This window comes from Bombina bombina, chromosome 4 (genome assembly GCF_027579735.1).
Source record: "Bombina bombina isolate aBomBom1 chromosome 4, aBomBom1.pri, whole genome shotgun sequence".
NCBI lineage: Eukaryota > Metazoa > Chordata > Amphibia > Anura > Bombinatoridae > Bombina > Bombina bombina.
The window spans coordinates 309,061,181-309,079,141 of NC_069502.1; the positions used below are offsets into that span (position 1 = coordinate 309,061,181).

Sequence of the window (17,961 nt, forward strand, 5' to 3'; positions counted from 1 at the left end):
GTTTTTTATTTTTGTAATGTTAGGTTTTAGTGTAAGACAGGTTAGGTTTTATTTCACAGGTAAGTTTGTATTTATTTTAACTAAGTAGTTAGTAAATAGTTAATAACTATTTACTAACTAGTCTTCCTAGTTAAACTAAATACAATCTTACATGTGAAATAAAAATAAAACCTAAGATAGCTACAATATAACTATTAGTTATATTGTAGCTAGTTTAGGTTTTATTTCACAGGTAAGTTTGTATTTAGTTTTAAATAGGTATTATTTAGTTAATAATTGTAACTTTAATTTAGCTCTATTTTAATTATGTTAAAGTTAGGAGGTGTTTAGGGTTATGGTTAGGGTTAGGTTTAGGGTTACGTTAGGGTTAGGGTTAGGTTTAGGGGTTAATAGTTTAATTTAGGTTGTTGCGATGTGGTGTTCTTGCGGTTTAGGGGTTAATAGGTTTATTTAGTGGTAGTGATGTGGGAGGCCAGAGGTGTAGAGCTTAATAGCTTTATTTAGTGGTGGCGATGTCGGAGAGCGGCGGAATAGGGGTTAATAGATTTATTATAGTGTGGGCGATGTTGGGGTGCGAGGGAATAGGGGTTAATAACTTTAGTATAGTTGCAGCGATATTGGGAGCGGCAAATTAGGGGTTAATAGATTTATTTAGGTGGCAGCGATATCGGGAGCAGTAGATTATGGGTTAATAACATTATGTAGGTGTCTGCGATGTCGGGGGCAGCAGATTAGGGGTGTTTAGACGTAGGGTTTATGTTAGGGTATTAGGTTTAAACGTTACTCCCCCCCCTTGTACATCAATGGGGCTGCATTACGGAGCTTTTAATTCCGCAATCACAGGTGTTTTTTTCCAACCCGCTCTCCCCATTGATGTCTATGGGGAAAGCGTGCATGAGCACGTCAAAGCAGTGCATGTATTTTGTACGGTATGGAGCTCAATGCAACCATATCGTACGCACAAGCCGGCTATTTCAAAACTTGTAATGGCTGCGCTATAGAGGGTGAAATAACGCAACTTTTGTTGCATTCATTAAATTCCCTATAGCGCGCATAACTCGTAATCTACCTGTATGTTTTAACTCCTTAGAACCCAATAGTTCTGTTTAAGCAATATTACAGTAAAAAATGGTCTAATAAAATGATAGAGCAGTTTATTATGGCTCCTTTATGTCCCTTTAATTGCTTAGGTATATAGTAAAGATGTGAGAAATCTAGCAATACACAATGTAGTGACACAACACTAACGTGACTGCTGAAAATAAAATTAAGAAGCTAAAGTTAGTAGTAAGAAAAAAGTTGAATGAGGCAGTCAAGACAATAAAAACAAAAAAAAATTCAGGGGGGACTGTGCATTGGTGTTGCCAGGGGGGGCATTAGCCCCCACCAGTATAATGGCTGGCCCCCCATGTGCCCCTCCCTAATGTTGGCTTCCCACCACCACTCTGCCCAGGCACTGCGGCATCTCCAGTCGGCTTACCAATGGCATGCCCACCCCCACTTGCAACAAGCCCAATCCTACCATGTCACAGGTGGCTTCAACCTCAGCATCTCTTCCAGATGAAGCCCCACCCACAATTCACTGGTGGCCCTCCTGGAAGTTCCCCCCAAGAAGAAATTTCTGGGGACAACATTCAGTCTGTGTGAATTTTTTTTTTTATCAGAGGGGACTTATTATAGATTCTGCTCTGACCTTCTCCTTATATAAACACACAACTTGTTTCAATTATATACTTTCACCTGCATTATTTTGTTTTTGCACATCTCTAAAGATTAATTAATAAACAGAACCCCAAAAATCTACATAAATCAATGTATAATAAAGCAAAACATTTAGAGCACCTGTACAAACGTTATTTTTAATGGGGTTAAATAGAGGTTTACTTTCTTCTACTTTCATCATTTATTATATAATATAGCTTTCAAAATAAATCTCTCAAGACCCAGCACAACATCAAAGCTAAGGAACTGATATCGGGAATGTTAAAACTAAACTTTTATTCACATTCAAAATAATTAATTTTCTCTACAGCAATTTTGTTAATTAATCCAGTGATACAGCCTACTAGATATAACCTTTAATAAATGCAGGATTCTTTGCTGTCAAAAATAACTCATTATATTGTCACCGATAGACAGATCAATTTTTCCCTGACAAGGTTATTTTTTTTATATGCAGAGTATGTTTGTGAATGACATGAACATTACCAGTTTCTATATGCTAGAACCAGTGTATTATTACTGCAATGTGCACTTGACAGTAGGACAGATCTCCAATAGGTTTGGTGTTAAACTGAGGGAGTAGTGTGATATATTATTAAACAAAAAGACTGGTTCTTACAGAAAACTTGCTCAGAGGGGCATCTTTTTGGCTAGTTATATGATAAAACTTTGCAACCTAGTATCTTCCATCTTGTGTAATGTTTGTGCACTTAAAGGGGGCATTAAACAATTTAAGATTGTAATATAAAAATTGTAATTATGCATAGTGGGAAAAAAAATTAAATTTATTTATTTAGCTAAATTTTCTGCTCTTTAAATTGTTGTTCACTTCTTAGTAGAACTAAAAGTGCAGCCTTAAGACTTCAAAAACTAAACTCTGCCACATTCTACGCTGTGTTTATTTGATTAGCTGAGTAACTCTTTTATGATTGTCCATAACTAGCTTCATCTGAGAAGATAGGTTAAGAATTTTTTTTTCTTAAAGGAAAACCTAGGATAAATTATTAACATTCATTCATTTGTGAAAGCAAACTATGCTTATGTGTTCAATATTTAAACAGCTAGTGTAATTTTAATAAATAAAATACATCTGCATATTATTCTCAGGCCGATGTTTACTTTGAACACATTATTATATCTAGCATTTCATAGTGTCCTTTTAACTACTCTTCTTCAGCACACATAAATGTTTGTGGGCTGGCATTAGCTACTGCATACATTACACAATCTTTAAATCAGCACTTAGAGATCACAATCTACCTTTCATAATAGCTGCTATAGAGCTTAATAAAATGTATTTTATCAGATTTGTTAATTTAAAGGGACATAGAACACAATTTTTTTTCTTTCTTGAACATCCTTTGTTGAAAGGAATACCCAGGTAGACTCAGGAGCTGCTGATTGGTGTATGTACATATATGTCTTATGATATTGGCTCATCAAATGCATTTATCTAGCTGAGTAGTGCATTTCTGCTTCTTCAACAAATGATGCCAAAAGAATAAAGCAAATTAGATAACAGAAGTAAATTGGAAAGTTGTTTAAAATTGTATTCTCCTTTTGAATCATGAAAGACAAATTTTGAGTTTTGTGACCCTTTAATTATTGCTTTCAGTTCATGGCCTAACAGATTAATATACTACATAACACTGATAAGCAACTTTTTCAACCAGGAACCTAAAATATGTTTCTTACAGTATGTATATATGTTGTGTGTGTGTGTGTGAGTGCATGCGTATATGCGTGTACCTGTGTGTATAGATATGTGTGCGCATGCATCTATATAGTTACTTCTATGTGTGGAGGAACAGTTTGATTTATTTTCTTTGGGTGGCATTGCATTTTTATTTAGCTATTGACAAAGGTATTAAAAAAAAGTTGATAGAAGTTGAAGAAGAGAAGCCCCTTTAAAAACTTTCCAACAGAAAGATAAGGGTAATGCACTGTCTTTGGGAAAAAAAAGTGTAATAAATGCCAATCTCAAGGAAAATGGAGGAGATATATAACCAAAACTGTAAGAAGTAGTAACGTGATGGAACTGATATTTTCTAGAAGATGCAGGGATTCAAATAATATGTAAATATAGTAATAGTGCTGCTCAGGGAAAGCACTTTTGACCTGGGAAAGTACAAACCAGCCCCCTCGCTCCTCCCGGCCCTACACATGACAAACCTGTCCCCACCCATGATGCTCCTGACATGCCTGCAAATCAACTGCACTACAGTTCAATAATGAACCTTCTTTGCCATTATTGGAGAAACCTCTGCTGACCAAAAAAAAAAATGAAAGAGAAGAAGGCGCTCCAATGGTGCAGAATGTTAAAACACAGCTAGATCTTCCCCAGAAATGATCCCCTTACAAGTAAATGGGTACTCACAAACGGATTGCACTATAATGCAGTGCTATTCTTGCAGGCTGGAGTATTCAGAGCCCACCAGCTATCTCCCACCAAATTCGATGTGATCTTGAGTCTGGGATGAAAGAACAAACAAGGGGAGGGAAACAGGGAGACTCCAATGGTGCAGATGATCACTAATGCTTTCAAAGCCCCCAATATGTGCCCCTTCTGTGATGGAATACTCACATATGCTGCACACTATAATGCAGTGCAAGCTGGTATATCAGAGTCTACCAGCTGACTCACTGCAAAGAACAGGATCCACAGTCCAGCAAAGGATATGAGACCCCGAAATGAAGCTCACAAACCAAAAAAAAATTTATAATTTAAAATATCCCAAGGCAAGGGATATATATTATTAAAAGTAGTATAAAAACAATACAAGAAATTATGCTACGCGTTTCAAGATGCTGCTGGCACCTTTTCATCAGGCCTTTTAAATTATAATTTTTTTTTGGTTTGTGAGATTCATTTCAGGGTCTCATATCCTTTGCTGGACTGTGGATCCTGTTCTTTGGAGTGAGTCAGCTGATAGACTCTGATATACCAGCTTGCACTACTTGCACTGCATTATAGTTCGCAGCATATGTGAGTATTCCATCACAGAAGGGGCACATATTGGGGGCTTTGAAAGCATTAGTGATCATCTGCACCATTGGAGTCTCCCTGTTTCCCTCCCCTTGTTTGTTCTTTCATCCCAGACTATAGATCACATTGAATCTGGTGGGAGCTAGCTGGTGGGCTCTGGATACTCCAGCCTGCAAGAATAGCACTGCATTATAGTGCACTCCGTTTGTGAGCACCCATTTACTTGTAAGGGGATCATTTCTGGGGAAGATCTAGCTGTGTTTTAACATTCTGCACCATTGGAGCGCCTTCTTCTCTTTCATTTTTTTCTCAGCTTTTCCATCCATTCTTAAGAAGAGCTGACCCTGGTGATCATCTATCCTCTACGACAGCCTGTGGAGGGTGCCTTGGTTTTTTGTTACTATCTTTCTGATGGTTACATTTTGGTGACCTCTGCTGACCTCCCTAGCATTCCTGTTTGCCATCAGTGAAGAAATCAGTGCTGACACAGTGCTAAGTAGCATTTCGCAATGATTGCTCTTCACATGAGACAAAAGCATAGCTGAATACAGGGACTTAAAGGGAAATAAAACCCAACATTTTCTTTTATGATTCAGATTGAGCATACAATTTTTAACAACTTTCCAATTCACTTCTATTTTCAAATTCTCTTTGTTTTCTTGTTAACCTTTGGTGAAAGCAGGAAGGTAAGTTCAGGCATGTGCATGTGTCTGCAATTCTATATGGCAGCAGTTTTGCATCAATGTTATACATTAACAAGAGCACTAGATGGCAGCACTATTTCCTGTCATGTAGTGATCCAGACATGTACACAATAGAAGTAAATGGGAAACATTTTCAAAATTGTATTCTCTATAAATTATGAAAGAAAAATGTTGGGGTTCATGTCCCTTTAAGCAGACTCATGAGCTGTGTCAGCCCAGATTTTTCCACTGCAACTGCTACCCTGCCCTATCCCAGTCCACCCCTGGCGATGCTTAGTGTAAATATATAGGTCAATAACAGTATACATGCAGCTACAAGTTTCCTTTTATCTTTAAACTTAAAATCTTCATCAGTCAATTGCATTGGAAAACTGAATGCTCTTTTAAGGGACATTCCAGACAAATTTGGAATCCACATTTTTTTAAACACAGTACTTGCTCAGAGAGCCTAAGGTACTTGTAATATCTGGCAATGAATCAATTTGTTCATTGCTGACATGATAAAACCCCACTGGTGGTTTGAGCAGCTTCAGTATTTAAAATGCTGGTGCACTGAGAATATCTAGCTATGCTTCACATGCACATGCAGAGAAAAATGTTAACACTAAAACAGTGATAACTTCTACTAGAATAATTTTTATCAATACATGTATATTGCAAATATGTTTCTATTTAAAGATATAATTCATCTATGTACATTTAATTTTTGACCGGAATGTCCCTTTAAATTGTTGGAGGAAGTTACAATTTTCTCAAAAGTATAATCATAAATTAATTTGACTTTCATCCAGTTAGATTTTTACAAACTTTATTATTTGTAAATATGTTAGATTTCAATATTTAAAAAAACCCATAGACATCCTTAATGTTTTGTTTATTGAAGTGATAAAATAAGAAGTAAATGATATTAAATATGATTTTTTTTTTAATTTCTACAGCATAGGTGGAGAGGTTGCAAGAGGTACTGAAGGCAGCTACGTGAATAAACATTTCCGTATGGGATTTATGACCATGCCTGCACCACAGGACAGGCTACCACATCCGTGCTCCAGTGGATTTTCAGTCCGTTCTCAGTCACTACATTCTGTTGGTGGTACTGACGAAGATAGTAGCTGCGGTTCTAGAAAACAACCACCCCCGAAACCGAAAAGAGACCCAAACACAAAGCTAAGCATTTCGTCTGAGACTGTCAACACTGGTACACTAGGCAAAAGTCTAAAATTCACAGACCGGACAGATGGTATGTTATTCACTTGGGTCCTGCATTACTTTATCAACCAGTAATAAATAATAAAGAAAACAATTAATAGATTTAGATTTTTATATAAAATAGTGAAATAATTTTTTTCTTTTTTTTTTAAATTATTTTTATTGAGGTTTAATTCAGAGCATACACATTATGAATGTCAACATAGTTTGTATAGAGATATTATTTGCAGATATACAATCAGTAGAAAATAAATAAGATAAATATAACATATTTATATGACATTGGTCAGGATTTACATTGAACGTAGTGTTTGCTAGTCGGACTACACACCCTCGATATGTTATATAAGGCCACTTGTGGACCATGCAGTACTGTAAATAGTGTAAAGCCACAGGGGGAAACTATAAATTAAAGGGGACCACTTGTGTCCCAAGTAGTAAACCTCGAAATGTTTTTAGTTTATAACACATATAATATAATGAACCCCTTTTATCGATCATCAGAACTTAGAAATAAGAACTCCCCGACAGGGAAACATTGGCCTCTTTTGGACCCTAAACTTTTAATTGTGTCAGTAAGGGGGATATGGTAGGGGGCTTATACCATAAAGGGAACATATAGAGCCTCTCTTGGACCCTTAGGACTATAGTTGAGAACAAAAAGAAAAACATAGCAGTGAAACATATGGTGATATAACTGGCATGATATAATAACTTACTGCATATAGAGTTAGTAACCCCAAATAGCCATTATAGGAGAACGGAAGGCAATATGGATGTGGTTAGCTGTGTTATGTGACGTCAATAGTTGAGGACTTGGCATACTATCATAGTGTCACAAATTAAATAGAAAAAAAATATACATATATATATATATATATATATATAAATAAAACATTACCTAAGTAAACAATTCTAATCTACATTTTTTAATGATCTGTTAGTGATCCTGGATTTATCAATTAGTCGCAGGGTTTCAGACTCCCATTTCCCAAGAGATTCCATGTTTCTTTATAGACAGTACAGTCTCAGGTAAGACACCCGCTGATTTTGACTTCAACTATTAGATTGGTAGGCTAATTGGGGTTAGATAGCAGCGTTAGCTATTTTTAGAGATTTCAGCTCAAATGGCTGGTTAATCTGACTTGTCAGAATAGAAAAGTGGGGGGTAGATGCTAGGCCTCCGTTGCGTACCTCCTGTAATCCGGTCTGCTTGGCTGAAATCCGAGATAAAACTTGTTTAAGGCAGCTCCACACATATAGATGAACTTCACATTGTTGGGGAAAGACTTAGTGCGTGGTATAAGGAGTGATAAACAACGGTTTTAGCAACTCCTCCGTTCAGCCAGAATTATAGAGCAGCCATCTTGGTCGCTGGTCGGACGCCTTATTTCTAAAACTATATTAGATTAATTTCTGGTAAAACTGAACTTGCCAGAAGTGAAAGTAGATAATAAAATATCAAAATATCACAATATGACAAATAAGATGAAAACCTAATGGATACTTTTGGGAGTCAGATTCATTGGTCAGTATGCAGATCTTTCAAATACATAAACATGCAAAAAGAAAATGTTCTAATATGTTAGAGCATTTTATTATTGCACTAATGCTTGCATAAATCACATCTGATGAACCCGTGACAAGAGAAATATGTAGGAATCTAGGTATGGTTTTTAAAAAAATACCTACAGAACAAAGCACATTTCTTAACAGAAGTGAATTTAAAACTGCCTTAAAATCACATCTAAATAATTAAAGTTTAATTTCAGTTCTGCCTACACTTGCTTCCAGTAGCCTATATATACCTCTATGCCACAGCAGAAAAAAGGCAGTCTCTTTCCTACTTATGGTTTCATTATCAGCCACCAAATCCTCAAATACGTCTTGTAATGACTTTAACTCCTAAGATGGATACACAGTGTATTTAATAAATGCAATATGTGTATATAGGAGAGTATATTAACTAAGGAAAATTTAGTGCAGGTATTATGGGCCAGATTACAAGTGGCACATTAACAGTTATGCATAAGTAAAAATGAGTTAATGGCGAGTGTATGCACGCATCGTATTTCCACACATATTACTAGTTGAAAGTAAACGCATTCGCTTAAGCACAATCGCGATTTACGCTAGAATGATTACCTCATCCTTAGAGCTCTGGTTAACTGTTTCATGAAACAATAAAGTGTCACAAAACATCAAAAACATAACACAATCTAATAAAAAATATTATAACAGAAAACTGCACACAAAAGTTATAAAGGCTCAAAGATATGAGGTCTCAGGTGTTAGAAAAAAGAGCAGACAAAGGACTTTAACATTGAGATGCATATATATGCATGTCTAAATATTATACTGTATATACTGTATATATATATATATAATATATATATATATATATATATACACACACACAGTATATTTCTATGTGTATATATGTATTTAAAGACATATGTACAGTATATATATATATATACTGTGTATGTATATATATATATATATATATATATATATATATATACACATATAAACACATACATACATATGTACACATATAGAAATATTAGAAGCAATTGAGCCCTTTGCAGTTAAGTAGATGAAAACATGTAACAACATATTTAGGAAATATTCATATTTAATAAAGAGTTTTACTTAGTATTTACTGTAAATATTTCACATTCCAATGCTCTTCACATAGGGGGAATATGCGCTATGTATTTGTAAATAGATATTCCTATATATCTGTATATATCTAAATCTATATATAATCTCCACAGCGAAATTTTTACTAACACACAACGAATAAGGATGATTAAAATGAGCACTAAAAAGATGGTTGGATGTGTACCTAGGGAAGGAAGAACAAGGAGAGGGGAGGGAGGGGGTAATAAATTTGTGGAGAGTGGATTAATTAATGCCCCATAGAGAATAAGAAATGAAAAATTGAAAGAAGCCCAAGGGTCTAATCTATGAATAGATCTAAGTCATGTCTCATATTGATTCCCTTGGGAAATTTGGTCTGTAGAGTAAAGATCCAGTAGGCTTCTTTCCTCAGAAGTTTACCCATCCTGTCTCCCCCTCTAATGTCTTTTCTTATATGTTCTATTCCTACAAAATGAAAAAGATGTTTGATATGTCTGCCATGTGAGCGAAAGTGTTTTGCCACTGGAGTTCTTGGGATGTCCTCGTCTAGTGATAAGAGATGTTGCCTAATGCGGTCTTTGAGAGAACGTGTAGTAAGGCCTACATATTGCTGGGAACATTGATGACATGTGACAAGATACACTACATATTGGCTTGTGCAATCAATTCTCTGTCTAATAGGAAACACTGTGCCAATTATGGAAGATGAAAAGTGGTCTGTTTTCTGAGTATAGTTACAACTTTTGCATATGTGGCCACATTTGAAAAAACCTTTTGTAATGGTAAGCCAATTAGTCCGCTGTGATATCTTGTTAGTGAATTGTTTCCTAACTTTATCACCTACTGTGGGTGCTTTTTTGGCTACACATTTTATTTGTTCTCTAGAAATGTTGTTTAGTTGATTATCACTCTGCAGGATAGGAAGATATTTTAGTGCTATCCTGCAGATATCATCAAATTGTCTGCTATATTGTGTGGAAAACACTATGTTATCAGAAGGTGTTGTATGGGTTGTACTTTTATATTTGTTGATTTTTTATTGTGGTTTGAGAATAAGGAGTGTCTCTTCATCTTACTAACTTCATTAGCTGTTTTAGTTAGAATATTTTTATTATATCCCCTTTGTTGGAGGCGATAAGTAATTAGATCTGCTTGTATTTTATACTACTGTAGATCAGAGCAATTTCTGCATGCCCTAATGTACTGGCCTTTGGGGATACCTCTAGTAATGTGTCTAACATGACATGAGTCTGCTCGAGGAATGGTATTGCGGGCTAAGGCCTTTCTGTATATTGTTGAGATAATGTTATTATCATCATCAATTGAAAGTAGTAAGTCAAGATATGGTATAGATTTTGATGAAACTATATGTGTGAAACTTAGATTAAAGGTATTATCATTCAGCAAGTCTACCAGGGAATGGGCTTCTCTATGGTTTCTCGCATTCCAGATGACTATCAGGTCATCTATATATCGACCGTACACAACTATATTGTCTCTGAGGGGGAAACCATCCGCAAAGATGCTGTTAAGTTCTAACCAGCCCATGTACAAATTGGTGTATGCCGGTGCAAATTTAGCCCCCATGGCTGTACCGCATCTCTGCAGATAGAAATCCCCTCAAAGACAAAGTAGTTGTGTGTTAGTAAAAATTTCGCTGTGGAGACTAAAAAGTCTATGAAGTCATCTGAAAATTGAGTATATCTCCTAACCATGTGGCCCAAGGCTTCAAGCCCTTTGTGGTGTGGGATGCTTGAGTAGAGGGCAGTTACATCTATAGTGAGCCACTGGAACCCTGGCTGCCATTTGATGTTCTCCAATTGATGTAAAAGATGGGCACTGTCTCTGATGTAACCTGGGAGTGACTTTACTATTGGTTGGAGTACTGAGTCTAGCCAGGTGCCCAATCTCTCACACAAGGACCCCATACTCACCACTATGGGCCTCCCAGGGGGTTTGCAGAGGGTTTAGTGAATCTTTGGCATAACTCTGAAGGTGGGTATAAGTGGGTCTTTAATAAGCAAGTGCTCCATGGTCTCTTTAGTGATAAAACCCTCCTCAAGAGCTGTGTCCAAGAAAGAGGATAATTCTTGACTATAACTGGATGTAGGGTCAAAAGTGAGTTTCATATAGGTATTAGTATCATTGAGTTGATTGTTAGCCTCCTCTACATAATCAGAGGAATTGAGTATTACTACCGCCCCTCCCTTGTCTGCTTGGGTAATCACTATATCAGGATTATCCTCGAGTTCCTTTAAGGCTGTTCTTTCCAAGGAGGTGACATTATGTTGTCTGACTGTATTTGAGTCATTTAAGGTGTCATTAAGGGACATAATGTCTCTTGTTACAGTTTCCTGATATAGTTCAATGCTGCGGCTTCTAGCCTGAATGGGATAAAAGTAGGACCGATCAGTGTAAGTAAACTGATGGGTAGAAATAGTGGGACCACCTATTGTTTGTTGTAAAGAGAAAAGTGTGTTAAAATCACACTGGTCCTTAAACACTAGACCTGTGTTGGTATTATCCAATTGTGTGGGCAAAGAAAGTGCTGGAGAAGATTGGTTGGTTATAGTGTCAAAGAAATGTTTTTTTGTTTTTTTTTACATACTATATAATCATGTATCTCTGATGAAGCGCACCGAGCATGTGCAAAACGCATCAGATCCTGCCTATCCTTGCATACTGATGTAGTGCCTTACTCAGACGATTCTGAATAAACCACTTTGGCTTGAGTTCCACAGCATCCTCGTCTTTTTTTCCTGATTGTATATATATATATATATATATATATATATATATATATATATATATATATATATATATATATATATATATATATATATATATATATATATATATATATATAGGTATAAATATATATTTGTGCAAAATACCATCATATATATATATATAGAAATATGTATTTATGAATAAATAGAAGATATTCTTCTATGTGAAGAAACATGGAATATGAAATATTCATATTTTCATGTCGATTTGTGCACTTGAGAATATGGGATCGGGTTCGCTCTTGAGTAGGGTATTTTTTTGCTCCAATTACTCCTATGGAGGAATAGGTTATTGTGTGTGCGATGTCCTAAGTTCGGCTTTTTAAACAATTTGAGTTAGTGAGCGTGCAAGAACAGTTTACTTTCAACTCATGCAAAAGTTAACGTTCAAACTGGAGCATTAAATATTGCTCCACTGTAATGTTTTATGGAGTTATACAATTGGAAAATGTATGCAGCTTGGCATCTGATATATTTCAGTCTCACTTCTCAATATTCCCTATCACAAATGTATGTCTGGGTATCACAAACCTAAGAAACTGTGGTCAGACTATCCTCCAGCTTTTACCCTTGAGTATATACTGTACCTTTCCAGAAAAATGTTAGCAGCTCTTTTGCTATTTCTAGAATTCTTTTACATATATTGGATAAGAAAAGGTTTATATTATGCAAAGTTTTTTTTAAAATTGTATCTCTATCTAAATCATGAAATTTAATTTTGAAATTTAGGATATGATCTAAGATACGTTAAATTTAGTCTATTTTTCTCAATTTTACTAAGCTATTTATGGTATAGTGATTGATTTGTATGAACTGAAGTTGCTTAAAAACACAAAATGAAAAGATTTTCAATAACAAAAACCTTGCTGTTCAATGTATCTATCTATCTATCTATCTATCTCTCTTGTCTGTCTGTCTGTCTGTGTTCCTAATGAATTAAATATTAATACAGAAGTCCTTTTATGTTTGTTTAATGTAATTATGTTTCTACAGCACTGTGTGTCTGGATTTTAAATGTATTCTTTTTTTTTTGGTAACTTGCCATATGTAAAGCATTTTGATTAATTTCTGCCACAGATCAAATGGGTCAATTGCATTCCCATCCCATTTCTAGCAATCTACCAATCCATTTAGGGATGGTGTACAGTGCCAAAAGTGGATAACCTTAAAATGCAATTCTTGGCAATTCAAACATTTCTGTTAATTCTTAGACATTTCCTCTATATATTTAAATACACACAAAATCTCTTACTATTTATTTAGAACCCTTCTGCCTTCATTAACAGAATTACAGCATCTTTGAAACAAAATTTAAAATCTTCGGACATTTCATAATAAGAAAATAACTACACATTAATCTAAATACAATAGGAAAATAATATATACAATGCATTTTTTAATTTTCCCATTCTCAAGTAATTTGCCTCTCACATGTATTTGTATGAATAAATTGTAGATATTGTATGGCGGTGGATGTCTCTGCAGGTAAGTACAAATTTTGGTGCAATAACGTCTTACATTAAACCTGCTTCAAAAGAAATGCATTCACTGGAGGGCAGCTTTAAGTTCAGAATGATTTGTTGAAGACTATAAGCATACAAATCTTCAAAAACAGCTCCACACGTTTCTGCAGATCAACTACCTTTCTCAAGAGCAAATAAATCTTGATAAAAGATCCTGATCATTACACATCTTATATATACTTTTTATTCCTCCTACCAGTCTCCTGTATTATAAAAAGTGTATGGTTTACATAGGAGTTGTACCTATCATTTGCCTGGGGTGACCATCTCATACATGAATATCTATATATTTCAATATTCTTCCAATATTTTAAAACTTCTCTATTAATTATCATAGTATTAAAATACAAAAATGTTATAAGATCAACCATGGCAAATGATTTACAATCTAAAAATAAAACATTATAAAATGTAGAACCTTTTCGGAATATTGTTTATTTAACCAATCACAAAAAGATTATACACTAGACTTTTTGAATTACCAACATGCAGTGTTTCCTAGACAATACTATCTATAGATGAAGATTGTTAGGCATGTCTGTAATTTATGAGTAACATTTGTCCTATTGAACCTATTGATCTCTCTAAGCAACATTACTTCTCTACTCTTATCTCTACTTTCTTTCTTGAAACCCAAAATGTCTGTTCTCCACTCACATCACTCCTCTCCGCCCAGCCCTACATCCTAATACAACTTTTCTCTCAGCTCAAGATTTTGCCAGCCACTTCAATAACAAAATTAACTCCACCGGAAATGAAATCAGCTCTCAACATAATACCAATCTCCCACCCTCTCAAAAGCTTGCAATCATCCAAAACCCACATAGCCATAAATTGATCTCTTTTGCCCCTGTTACTGAGGAAGAAGTTTTTGCACTTATAATGTGCTTTCACCTCACTACCTGTCCCCTTGACCCATCCCCTCACATCTACGCCCCTTCCTCTCTTCTACCCTTACCCCTATACTCAGAAATTTTCAACCTCACCCTCATCACTGATATATTTCCCTCATCTCTATAACATGCACTGGTCACACCTATCCTCAAAAAACCTTCTCTCAATGCAACCTCCCCATCCAACTACTGCCCTATTTCCCTACTCTCTCTTGCCTGAGTTGTCTCAAAGCTTCTTGAAAAGATAATATATGCATGCCTATCCCATTTTCTTACATTAAACTCCCTCCTTGACCCACTGCAATCTGGATTTCTCCCCCATCACTTCACAGAGACAGCAATAGTTAAGGTTACCAATGACCTACTTAAGGTAAAATCCAAAGGCCACTTCTCTCTGTGTATCCTTCTTGATCTGCCCGCAGCCTTTAAAACTGTTGACCACCCTCTTTTGCTCCAAACCCTCCAGTCCTTTGGCATTTGTGATACAGCCCTCTAGTAGTTCTCTTCCTACCTGTCTAACCGTACCTTTAGTGTAGTCTTCTCTGGGGCTTTCTCTGACTCATTACCACTTTCTGTTGGGGTACCGCAAGGTTCTGTCCTCTGTCCCTTTCTCTTCTCAATCTACATGTCATTATTAGGTTCCTTAATAAAGTCCCACGGGATTTCAATATCATTTGTATGCCCACTTCTACCTCTCTGCACCAGACCTATCTCCTTCCTTGCTAACCTGTGTCACAAACTGTCTTTATCAAGTATGTAAAAAGACAAATTTATTCAACTCATATGAGACTAAATATGGTGTGAATAGACAATTAATATGAATAAGTTTGCTGTAAAAATACACAAGATGCCGGCATCAGAAAATATAATACATATATAAAAACAAATATAAATTTAAAATATATTTGCAATCTAAAAAACAATAATAGTATTCCTAGTTCATTGAAAACAGCAAAATACTATATATGCAAAATTGCTAAATGTTAAAAAAAAATACTGAAATGTAAAAAAAAGTGTTTGTTAAACACATATGCCTAGATTACGAGTTTTGTTGGTAAAGCTGTGCGGTGCTAACGCTCAGTTCCAGCTCACTGCTCACCTACAAACAACGCTGGTATTATCGGTTTTCTGCAAGCTGGCGTTAGCCTCTAAAAAGTGAGCGTTGAGCAAAATTTGGCTCCACATCTCACTTTAATACCAGCATTGCTTACGGTAGCGGTAAGCTGGCTGAACGTGCTCATGCACGATTTCCCCATAGGAAACAATGGGGCAGAATCAGCTGAAAAAAAACCTAACACCTGCAAAAAAGCAGCGTTCAGCTCTTAACGCAGCCCCATTGTTTCCTATGGGGAAACTAAAGTTATGTCTACACCTAACACCCTAACATGAACCCGAGTCTAAACACCCCTAATCTAACACTTATTAACCCCTAATCTGCCACCCCCGACATCGTCGCCACCTGCATTATACTATTAACCCCTAATCTGCCGCTCCGGACAGCGCTGCCACCTACATTATACCTATAAACCCCTAATCTGCTGCCCCTAACATCCCCGACACCTACATTATAGTTATTAACCCCTAATCTGCCACCCCCAATGTCGCCGCCACTATAATAAAGTTATTAACCCCTAAACCTAAGTCTAACCCTAACCCCCCTAACTTAAATATAATTTAAATAAAACGAAATAAAATTAATAAAATTAAATAAATTATTCCTATTTAAAACTAAATACTTACCTATAAAATAAACCATAAGCTAGCTACAATATAACTAATAGTTACATTGTAGCTATCTTAGGGTTTATTTTTATTTTACAGGCAACTTTGTATTTATTTTAACTAGGTACAATAGTTATTACATAGTTATTAACTATTTAATAGCTACCTAGTTAAAATAAAGACAAATTTACCTGTAAAATAAACCCTAACCTAAGTTACAATTACACCTAACACTACTCTATAATTAAAATTAACTCCCTAAACTAACTACAATTAAATTAATAAACTAAGTTAGGGAAAAAAACCACACTAAATTACAGAAAATAAAAAAGAAATCTAATCTAAGCCCCCTAATAAAATATAAAAGCCCCCCAAAATAATAAAATTCCCTACCCTATACTAAATTACAAATAGCCCTTAAAAGGCCTTTTGCGGGGCATTGCCCCATAGTAATCAGCTCTTTCACCTGTAAAAAAAAAATACAATACCCCCCAACATTACAACCCACCACCCACACACCCAACCCTACTCTAAAACTCACCCAATCCCCCCTAAAAAAAACACTAACCCCCTGAAGATCACCCTACCTTGAGACTTCTTCACCCAGCCGGGCACAAGTGGTCCTCCAGACGGCAGAAGTCTTCATCCGATCGGGGCAGAAGAGGTCCTCCAGATGGCAGAAGTCTTCATCCAGGCGGCATCTTCTATCTTCATCCTTCCGGAGCGGGTCCATCTTGAAGACATCCGATGCGGAGTATCCTCTTCTTCCGACGGCCGACAACTGAATGAAGGTTCCTTTAAGTGACGTCATCCAAGATGGCATCCCTTGAATTCCGATTGGCTGATAGAATCCTATCAGCCAATTGGAATTAAGGTAGGAAAAATCCTATTGGCTGATGCAATCAGCCAATCGGATATAAGTTCAATCCAATTGGCTGATCCAATCAGCCAATAGGATTGACCTCGCATTCTATTGGCTGTTCCAATTTGTATATTTGTATATTTCTGTGTATCTTTTACAAATTACATTGAACTTTATATTTGCTCCATTGTAAACTAAAACTGAGAATTTCAAAAAGTGTGAAGAAGAGGGCAGTTTCCTGGACTGAACTTGGAAGTTCACACGGTATATCGAAAGCTCTCTTGCAAATCTTGTGAAATGCTGTAAGCATTTTAAACAAGCTGGTCTCACTGATTTATCTTGCCAGCTGTATGCAGGTGAAGTATGCTCAAAATTCACAATATATTTATTTTATATAACAGAAAAGTAATATATACTTAAATATAGACAAAAGCAAGTTAAAATGTAGTGAAAACATTTCAGTTTAATCTGCAATTGATGCAAACTGAGCTTTTACACAAACCCAGGTGTTTTCCAGTTACCTTCTCTCTCTATGTGAAGCTTTGTATCACCGAGATCTCCATTACTTTCTATGGAAGACATCTCTCATCTCTCTGGGACTTCCAGGTTCCGCATTTTTTCTTAGCAAATTCAGTAACTTCAACCCCAGTGAATTTTGCCTGATAATATCTATCCAAACAATCTGGCCAATAGAAAGTAAGGAAACTCTCTGGGAAACTGAAGCTGACAGTTTTTACGTTTTATTTTAAATAGAAAAAATGTAATGTAATGTAAATGTGCAATGTAATTTGTAAAATATGAACATAAATATACAAAGTATGATCCTAATTTGTTAAGGTTACACAGAAACTGTAAAAGTATAATCAAATTTGTAAAGTCACAATCCTAAACACACTGCTGTATGC

The 17,961-nt window shown here is 35.8% G+C and overlaps 1 protein-coding gene across 1 annotated transcript in view; it reads left to right on the top strand.

Annotated features, from left to right (window-relative positions):
- Positions 1 to 17,961, top strand: part of NYAP2 (neuronal tyrosine-phosphorylated phosphoinositide-3-kinase adaptor 2) — a 126,649-nt gene that overhangs the window by 15,612 nt on the left and 93,076 nt on the right. The window contains exons 2-3 of the mRNA XM_053711680.1: positions 5,042 to 5,174; positions 6,351 to 6,652. Of these exons, the coding sequence (XP_053567655.1) occupies positions 5,042 to 5,174; positions 6,351 to 6,652 (435 nt within the window). The remainder of the gene's footprint in view (positions 1 to 5,041; positions 5,175 to 6,350; positions 6,653 to 17,961) is intronic.